This window comes from Ascaphus truei, chromosome 1 (genome assembly GCF_040206685.1).
Source record: "Ascaphus truei isolate aAscTru1 chromosome 1, aAscTru1.hap1, whole genome shotgun sequence".
Classification (NCBI taxonomy): domain Eukaryota; kingdom Metazoa; phylum Chordata; class Amphibia; order Anura; family Ascaphidae; genus Ascaphus; species Ascaphus truei.
In genome coordinates, this window is record NC_134483.1 from 336016302 (window position 1) to 336026828 (window position 10527).

The window sequence follows — 10527 nt, forward strand, 5'->3', positions numbered from 1 at the left end:
CGAGGATGACGATGCCGTAGCTGTGGTGACTTAGAGCCAGTCGCCGGGGTCCCATCCCAGACTCAGCTGCGGATCAGGGTCCCAATCCTGAACCCATCACTTCCCAGGCCTTGGAACCCCAAGTCGTGGATGTTCTGGAGAAGGTTGACCAGGTATATCGAGCCTGCTTGACTGAGACTGATATCCCTGACTGTGCGATGAGGGTCAGTGGGCCGGAGCAGAGCCAGACATTCCGGGATGCTGTACGGATGGACCCGAGCTTGGAGGGCTTGAGGCAGCGTGCTGCTGAACCGGCCGAGTCCAGATCCGAGCGGATCCTGTGGTGTTGTGAACTCTTACACTGGGAAAAAGCCCTGGCAGCTTCGGACAGACCATGGACAGCCAAATGTCAGTTAGTGGTAACTACTAAGTACTGCGCACAGTTATTGCACTTAGCGCATGCGATCCCATTGGCAGGGAATCAGGGGGTTACCCATACAAGAGCCAAGCTGACCCAGAGTTTCTACTGGTCGTGGGTATCACAGGAGGCATTGGCGTTCTGCTGCATCTGTGATGCCTGCCAGCGAGTGGGGAGGCAAGGTGATCGGGCGAAGGCCCCCCTGAAGCCGCTACCGGTGATAGGGGAACCATTTCAGCGGGTAGCGGTAAGACATTATCGGGCCTCTGATGATTCCCAGTAGGTCATGGAAAAGATTTATTTTAACGGTCGTGGATTTTGCGACCAGGTACCCGGAGGCGGTAGCTCTTACCTCCATTGACACCCGGAAGGTGGCAGAGGCACTAATAAATATTTTCACTAGGGTAGGTTTTCCTAGTGAGATCCTGACTGACCAGGGAGCACAGTTCATGAGTGAGCTGCTGCAAAGTCTCTGGGCTGCGTGCAGGGTGACCTCTCTCTGCACGGCCCCGTATCACCCTCAAACCAACGGACTGTGCAAGTGGTTCAATGGCACCCTGAAGCAGATGCTGCTGGCGTTTGTGGAGGCCGAGGGAGGGGACTGGGAAGCACACCTGCAGCACCTACTTTTCGCATACAGGGAGGTGCCACAGGAGTCTACCGGTTTCTCACCCTGCAAGCTTCTATATGGGCACGGGTCCGTGTACTGCTCGACCTGTTCCAGGAGGGATGGGGAGATGCCCACAATGGATGCACCGGTGCTCCAGTATGTGGTGGAGCTCAGAGATTGGTTGGCAGATCTGATAGACTTAGTGCAGGCTAACATCAAGGGATCTCAGACCAGGCAGAAGCGCTGGTTTGATAGAAATGCCGTAGTAGAGAGTTCAACCTGGGGCAGCAGGTGCTTGTTCTGAAGCCAACACGCCAGAACAAACTCCTAGCTGCCTGGTCTGGTCCGTATCCGGTAATCCGGTGGGTCAACGAGTCAAATTACGTGGTAGCTCTGGATCAGGAGTTAGGTAGACATCGGAGCTACCACATCAACATGTTAAAAGAATATCATGTGAGTGGACCGCTGGTGATGGCGTGTGTAGCCCACCATTGGGAGATGTGGCAAGCAGAGCTCTGCCCGATCTCCTACGGGAGACTATGCAGGGAGACTATGCAGGGAGGACTTAGGGATAAGGTCCCAGCTCGCGGCTTCCCAACGGTAGCAGGTGCAAGAGTTGTTATGAAGGTATGGGTGTCTGTTCACGGACAAGCCGGGATGGACTCACCTCTGATCACCCGGTCAACACTGGTGATCAGAGACCCCTTCATAAGTCCGCCTACCAAGTGTCTGTGGAGGTAAAGCGGAGCATGGAGGAGATTGAGATAAGAGTGTACTCCAGGTGAAAGAGTCCCTGGGCCTCGCAAGTGGTCCTTGTTCCCAAAAAAGATGGAACCACCCGGTTCTGCATAGACTACCGGCAGTTAAATGCCCAGACAGTGTAGGATGCCTATACCATGCCACAAGAAAAAATAATCCTTTCAAGGGGATACACCGGGGCTCAAGGGATGGGATACATAGTGGTCTTTGTTAGAACCTGGATACCTAATAGTATCAGTCCTTCACTGGTAGGTATAATACTTTAAACGGTGCCTGACCCTCTAGCAAGTATAAATTCTGCACATGTATAGAGTAACAGCTTCTCTCATATATTGGAGGATGTTACTAGGCTAGACTCTAGCTCTAACTAGAGCATGCAATGAGTCAACCATATGCCAGTAACTATGACAACCTCCTTACAATGAAGGAATCTCTATTATAAATTAGATGTTATTCACTGTGAGATGTCTTGTTGTATCCACAATTGCAAACTTGCAGGGCATTTGTCTCCAGAGGTGTGCGTTGCATGAAATAGCCACAAGAAAAATGTTTGGCAGGAAGCCAAAGATTGTGCCGCACCACGAACAAAAACATGTGAAGAGGGTGTAATAAAAACGATTTATTCCCAACCAAAGAAACACACTGACATGTTTCGCTCCCACAAGCTCTCTCAAAGTGAGTTTCTCCGGTTAGGAATAAATCGTTTTTATTACACCCTCTTCACCGTTTTTTGTTCGTGATGCGGCGCAATCTTTGCTTCCTGCCAAACTTTTTTCCTATACCATGCCACATATGGATTGGCTGTTAGACGAGCTCGCCGGGGCAAGGTATCGGACAACCATGGATCTGAGCCGGGGATACTGGCAGATCCCATTGACCCCGGAGGCGCGGGAGAAGTCGGCCTTTATCACCCCAAGTGGCTTGTATGAGTTTTCCGTCATGCCATTTGGACGAAGAATGCACCGGCTACCTTTCCGCGTCTGGTCAACCATCTGCTAGACGGAATGCAAGGGTAGGCTAAGGCGTACTTGGACGACCTGGCAGTCTTTAGTAATTCCTGGGCTGACCATCTTAAGCATGTAGCGTCAGTCTTATCCAGCATCCAGGATGCCAGGCTAACGTTAAAGCCAGCTATGTGCCAAATAGGGATGGCATAGGTTGTATATCTCGGGCACAGGGTAGGCGGGAGGGCATCTCAAACCTGAGCCCGCTAAGGTGTAATCCATTGTGAGGTGGCCAGTTCCCAGAACTAAGAAACAGGTGCTAGCCTTTTTGGGAACCGCCGGGTATTACCGCAAATTTGTACCCAATTACAGTGCTGTGGCCACTGACCTGACTAAAAAGAGGCTCCCTCGCACGGTAACCTGGTCACCGGACTGTGAGAGTGCCTTCTCAGCTCTCAAGGCTGCCCTGGCAAGCGCTCCAATCCTAGCAGCTCCCAATAATGATAAGCGGTTCCTGATTCAAACTGATGCCTCTAACTTTGGCATTGGTGCAGTGTTGAGTCAGGTGGGTGCCGATGGAGTTAAACACCCAATCATGTACCTGAGCCGCAAGTTATTAGACCGGGAGGCTGATAATGCTACGATTGAGTGTCTGGCTATAGTATGGGCCCTCAGGAAGCTTCAACCATGTGTATGGCCACCCATTTATCCATTTACGGTCATTAATGACCACAATCCCCTGAGCTGGTTGCAGCGGGTGTCAGGGGATAACGCCAAGCTGCTGCGGTAGAGTCTGACCAGCCAAGAATATGACTTTACCGTACAGCACAAAAAAGGGAGTGAGCACGCAATGCTGATGGACTTTCCTGGCAGGACGATCCTGGGCCGGCTTAGCTCGGACCTTCAGGTGTCACACTTGGGTATGAACCCGTTGGGGTCACTACCCCAGAGCTCTCCGCTTAAGGGGGGAGGTGTGACGGTAGGGGTAAATATGGCTGCTGCTAATAAAGGTGAAGTCTGTCATTACCCCTACCTGTCAGAAATACATTGGTATTGTATATGTTATGTATATATGTATGTCTTTACTTGGTTCAAGCACCTAAGGAATTAAAATGTTTGCAGGAGAATTGTTGCAACTTGGTCTGTGACCTTTCCCTGTATCCTTGTTATGTTGCAAATGTTATATTGAAGTTCTACCTACCAATCAGGGCCTGGGCATGTAGGCAGCACCTGGCCCTGAGTGTTGCAATATTATATTTTAAGTGTATAAAAAGGTGGGGAGGGAGACCCCTAGGAGACAGAGCCTGCAGAGTTACAGAGATGTGGCTGTGACAAGAAGAAACTGCAGTGTCCACTCCAGTGCTGGTCTCAAGCCTGAAAACCAGTCCCGTAGGCACTGGGCAAGAAGAGAGACAGGGTAAATCATTGCAAGGAGGTGCCTGCGACTAGATATGCAGGATATCCCCCAGTTGCGTATGTGTGATGTTTGTGTGTTTTGTATAGTTGTGGATATACTTTTCCAATAAATTAATTTTATAAATGCTCGTGTTCTGTCTGGCGATATTGATCTTTGGTAGTAGTCCTGGTCTCCCGTGACATTACCTATCTCCACACCAAGTCCGCCCATCCCACTAAGGAAAACATGAGACTGAGCCATCTTCTGCATAGCTGTGTCACCAAGAACATATCTCTGCCGGCTGTAAAACAAATGAAAATCATTAACAGCGTCTCGCACCAAAAAGAGTGACTATTGTTTTCATTTCATGATCATGTGAAGCTTAACAATGTAAAGGATTAAACGCAGAAAGTCAACACAGACAAAAGAAACTCACTTCTTAAACCTTTTGGTGCCAGAGGGCCCTGCAACGCATTGCAGGCCTCTAGCTAGGACATATGGACTCAGTCGTGTAGGAGGTAATTTTCCAAGGTCAACAGTATATTGCCGAGTGTAGGAGTAGCTGTAATTGTATGTGGCAGAGGGCATTGTAATAGTTGGCTGGGGTGGCACATGACATACTGTACCTCTTTCACCGGACGACTATTAAAGTCTAACTTGGACTGTGGTTGTCACAAAGGACAATAACAAGCACTTTGGACACGAGGAGGACTCGTGAATAAGGCTTAAAAGGGCAATTCATCCTAGGACAAATCTGAACTAATTACAGCGACATATTTAAGGGGTGTTAACTGGGTAATTAGTAACCTTTTTTCCCAAATCTGACACCTGTAAGTATTTTTAATGATTTTTTTATTAAGTTGGACTTGGGAGAGGTTAGATTTTCTCTGGCTGCTCCCTTTTATGTGATGTCCCTTTGTGTTCAGCAAGGGCTTGTACAGCCAGAACTCCCCATCCCACCTCAACCCTTTAACTTTATTGGTTATTTGGGTGAGGTCAGGGTGGGATAAAGGTAAAGAAAACACTTTATTGACAAATGGTTCCCCATCCAGATGCCCCTAAGAAATGTAGCTGGCTGACTATGTGGGATTGCACCTTTACGGCTTCCCTCGCAAGGATTTAGAGTATATTGAAAAGGTGCCCTAGTGCAGCGGTGCGCAAACTGTGGGGCGCGACCCCCAGGGGGGGCGCGAGACTGCCAACGGGGGGCGCGGGGTTTACAGAGGCCCCGCGCGCTTCCCGAAGGCACTTAAATTAAGTGCCGGGGGAGCTGCAGCGCCTCTGTAAACCTCACTTACCGTGGCTCCGGCGGCTTCCTCCCTGCGTCGCCATGGCAACGCGGCGTCAAAATGACGCTGCGAGGTCATGTGACGTCACGTTGCTATGGCAACGTGACGTCATTACGCCGGAGCGCGGGTAAGTTGGGGTTGGGGGGGGCGCGGGAGTGAGGGGACAGCCGGCAGGGGGGCGCAGGGAAAAAAGTTTGCGCCCCCCTGCCCTAGTGAACAGGACCTAAAGAGTGCCATGTAAAAAGTTGTGTGTCACAACACATTACACCTGCCCCCAAACACCAGAGTATAACTTCCTGTTTAGATACATCGGTGGAGCAGAGTAATAATGCTCTTCTAAAGCTGTGTGGATGCATAAATGACTATGCAGAACGCTACCCCGGCTTCCATTTCTGCATTGACCTCTGAAGTCATAAATTGTCAGAACAGATGAGCTTCTTTCCCTGCTCAGGGGGAGGGGAGATGCCCACGCCCTGACAGCACTGCCAGCTCACATCCACTACTTCTCTTCATGGTATCAGAGATAAACTATTCCTAACCTGTATAAACTATCATCGATTTCCATCGAGTCCGCGGCCATGATGAGCAGTTTGTCTTCTGTGCACTGCCGGAAAGTGGATATAGAAAGAAAAAAGAAAACAGGGTAAATAGAGAATTTATGCAATGTTCGTTTACAAAGCAACCCCCCACGTCTCAGCCTCTGGAGCTGAACAGAGATATTCGCAACCCCTGAGAAATTAATCTTTTCATGCACTGGTAAAAATTAAAACAAAAACAGCAAGATGGTTGCTGGGGTCATCCAACAGAAATCAACGATGTCAAGCGCTGAGGACGTTGTGGTTTCCTATTGTGGGAACGGGGGGGGGGGGGGGGGCGGCTGCTCCAGATTCCATTTTTATTTCCCAAAAGGGAAAATAGAAAAAATGGCAAATTAAAATGTTACTATCTCAATTACCAGGGGTGTTGAGAATAGCGCGTTTTGGTTTTGATTCTAGAAGAAAAAGGGTGGGATTGTTGCATTGTACTATCATATATTGCGATCTTCTGCAGGCCCTTCTAGGTTACTCTGTTATTTTTCCGAGGTCCCCTTTTCAAAATTAACCCTTTAAATGCCCTTGGAACAACTCCAGATAACATGGCCTGGAGCCACAATGTCTGCCAATTTGTGCCCCCAGGTGTTCTGCCAATAAAAGGGTTAAATCTATAAGACAATTGGTCACAACAGGACCCCTCCTTCCGGTAGAAGAGAGAGGAAGCTACTCGCAGACCTTTATAAGGGGGGTCATACTCATAAGAGCGGTTATGTCCACAAGGCACCAATGCACGGAAACTCCCACTGACATCAATGGGCGTTTCTGTGCATTAATGTCCGATTGGCACCAACACTTTAGAGCAGAACCCGTAAGTACCAGAGCCTGCCAATTGAGTAGAAATTACCACTTCAAAGTGTTTATTGTTGACGCTGTTATGATGTGAGTACGGCTGCGCTTATAGTGCCGTCGACAGCAACACAATGTCGCGTCAAAACAAATGCATTGCTGCCGTCGCGTGCGACGGAGTGCCGGCTTGGTTGCGTTCGCTGGAAGTCATCTCAATTTGATTTTTCCAGCGACCGTAGCCTGACGTCACCTTCGCCGGCACTATAAGCGCCGCCTGAGCATTGCAAAGACCAAACATCTGTTGCTATTGGGACATTCATTGCAATTTGAGCCATTTGCTCTTTGGGGGCCCTATGCAACATGCTGTGATGAGGCAGTCTTCCTCTTGCTAGGGAACATTTCAGTTTCATTCAATTGAACTTGTGGAAGATAACACAAGTCACACAAAGCAACATAGCGTCCCAGCACGGGAAGGGCAGCATTTGTGTATCTGTGCATGAATGAGAAGTGTCAGTACTCAAAGAGCCGCTGTCTATAAAGACACAGTAACCACCTACAGTGCAAAGTAATGTGCTTTGGGTGCCACTACGGTGGAAAAGCAGTCAGTGGTAACTATGAAACCTATTCACTAAAGCTTTCTATTCCAACTCAAGTAGAATTACCTACATTACTCTACCTACACACATCCCTTAAGCCCCGCTTATAGTGCCGGTGATTCGACGTCGCCCGAAAACAAATACATTGCCGCCGCCGCGTGCGCTTATAGTGCGCGTGACGGCGACAAAGCGACGGCGCGGAAACCGGAAGCCGGCAAAATTTGATTTTTCAAGGGCTGTTGCGTCACGTGATGGCCCTTGAACAAATCAAATTGCCGGAATCCTGTGCCACCGCCGCCCGGCGAAACATAACTTTTGCCGGTGGCGACGAGTGACGTCATCCGCCGTGTCGCCATCGACAGCACTATATGCACGGCCTTAGCCTGGTGACTCCCGCATGTGTGATATTAAGGAGTTTTAATGCCTTTGCCAACCTCTCTGCATTAAATCAAAGGAGTGGGGACAGCCAAGAAAAAAAATATATATAGTCACTTAGAAGGTATCGCAACCTACAACAAATCTACATTCTTCCTCAGCTAAAACACTGAACTACATACAGTACTTACACCATATGGGTCATACATATTTTTCATGGACAAAAAAAAAACCTGAGAAACATTTAGCAATTTTGTAGTAAACGGCATTATGATACAAATCTCCCTCCGTTTCGGTCCTCCAAACAGGACCTGTCTCAAGGCAGGCATATACATACACATTACAATCACTTCGAAGATTGTAAACTCTCCAGGGCAGCAACACCTTTGCCGAATGTCTACTTTTATGTATGAAGCGCTTTTTTACCATTATGTCACGGGTGTTACTGCTGTAAAGCGCTAAGTCCATGGATGGCGCTATATAAATATAGATATACATACATACTCTGACACAACGGGTGCAGAACTAGTACATGATGTAGCATAGATATATTTTTAAACGTTTACGGACGCCATACGTTTAAGAAAAACAAAAAGATATTCAATAGTATCAATTACGTAATCAAGTTACAACGTAATCGTACAACTATTGAATGAGAATGACGTTAAATGCTTTTTAAAAAAAAGTGTTGTACACGTAACTCATTTTTTAATGCATTTTGCTTGCAAACTACCTTGTTAAATTCTGTGTGCCACCCTCTAATATACTTTTTAATTCATTATTATGCTGTGGAGCAGAAGCCATCATCCTTAAGCAAGCATTCTACAGCACAAAGAGAGTGCCGGGTGGGCTACAATGAGGATGATGAAGCCAGAAATTATGCAATTGACCCACCTCTCTTTTTCTTTTTGCTATAAGGAAATGCGCCCCCCATTGAAATGTGTCAGCAGGTTTCTGCTGCCGCATTAAACAAGGCTGGCAGGAGTAGGTAATACTAGGGTGTAGGCAGGGACCCTATCACATGACCACCCTGTGCCCCTCTCTCTATAGGCAATACACAGTGCTAGGTGGGTAGCGGGGGTAGAATGCTGACCTGGGATGATGCAGCTTCGTGTCGGCCGGGAGAGGAAGAGCTGGGGAAGAGGAGGAGGAGGGACTACAACTCCCAGCATACCTTGCGCTGGCCGGGGAAGGGGGAAACGATTCAAAATACCACAGCTTTATTTGAATGCGACAATTAGACAGAACAGAACAGTTCAGAGTAGCGTGTCAGCCTGAAAGTGCACATTCATTCATCCCTTAGCAGCCTGGTGACCTTCCTGCTAGGAGTCATACATTTTTTGGCATGGTCGATTTTCAATACAGTCTCATTCTGGACAGGCAGCATGTTTTTATTAAAAGTAACTTGTTTGTACCTTAGTCCAAAACCCCCAAATCTCACATGATGAGTTCCTTTGGAAGTTGATGTTTGTAATTTTGAGAAAGGGATAATGCTACTGTGACTTAGAGGCTGGAAGGTGTAAGTGACCAAAAATAAGTGAGATTTGGAGTATGTGTACCAATTGCATTTTTTTAAATTTACATTGGAGAAGTTTATGAAATACACGTTGACTTACAAAGGACCTGCATAGATATATGACTGACTCCCAATAACTACAATAAACAAGCATGGAAAAAGTGCACAACACTATCACTTATAAAAAGCGCTTATAATGTAATCCTCCCTGCCCGGCTCCTAGGAAGTTTACATCAATGTCTTATCTTGGTTTGCTCAGTGTTGATTACCTTGTCAGGTTGTTGAATTCGTGTGTCTGGGCGATGATATAGCAATGATGGGTGCCAGGAACTTTATTCATTCAAAAGTATCTTTATTGTTACATCCATATACACAGTAATCTTGGTATGGACATAACTGCATACTCCCTGTGCTGTCTGAACCTTACTTCCCTAACTGCCCCATGTCGTCCTGCTAGTGAGGTTGCTGAGGCTTAATCCTTTTGTGTTACCGAAGGAAACCCTCTTCTGGGTGCCTTCGGAAGGATTCCATCTTGTATGGACCCTTGTCGATCTTAGTACTACTCTCCTGTCGTTATCAGTGTCCTTCCGGTGGGCACTGCGTACCACATTGTGGCAGTCTGGATTGAGTCCAGCTATGGACCCTCCATTGGGGCAGGTCGAACTATGCCTCTGGGCTACGGCCTGTTGAGGCAGACGCTGAGTATAGTCTGCCTCTCCATGAACCTTTAAATGGTGAAACTAGCCATCTTTGTGGGACGCTACCTAAATGGGGAAACAACAAAGGAAATTCTCTCTCATTCTCTCTCTCTCATTCTCTCTCTCTCTCCTTGTGATGTCACTGTTTCCAGGCACAAGTCGATGGAGCTTAACTTCTGCTGAGTCACCCCAGTGCCATATGATGGGAACGGGCAATTACTCTGTGTGGGCACTCACAGTTAAACCTTTAAGGTCATAGTAATCCCAAAGGGGGGGTTAGATTGAGAAAAAAAACATAGTGCAAAGCAATACAATAAAATGACATAAAAATAGAAATGCTATATAACAGGGTATGTCCCAATGTACCTTTCTTTCCCCATATATTATATCTGTTATGTAAGTCCTGTTAAATTCTAGGCAGTAGCAGGTTAATATATGGGCCAGTGACCCCCCTTCTGCTATTCTGGAAAGTGAAGGAAGAGATATGGTGACTCATGGCCTGTGTACAGCCCCTTAGAGGTGGGTGCAGTCCATGAGAACCACCCCTTCCAGAGTTTTCCTGGGAGGA

General features: G+C 47.6%; 1 protein-coding gene across 1 annotated transcript in view; it reads right to left on the bottom strand.

The window, feature by feature from the left end:
• UBA6 (ubiquitin like modifier activating enzyme 6) overlaps window positions 1-8933 on the bottom strand; it is a 72812-nt gene extending 63879 nt beyond the window's left edge. The window contains exons 1-3 of the mRNA XM_075607647.1: window positions 8839-8933; window positions 5935-5999; window positions 4313-4407 (exon numbers count right to left, since the gene is read on the bottom strand). Coding sequence (XP_075463762.1) covers window positions 4313-4407; window positions 5935-5975 — 136 coding nt within the window. The 5' untranslated portion in view covers window positions 5976-5999; window positions 8839-8933. The remainder of the gene's footprint in view (window positions 1-4312; window positions 4408-5934; window positions 6000-8838) is intronic.
• Between the last annotated feature and the right edge of the window lie 1594 nt (window positions 8934-10527).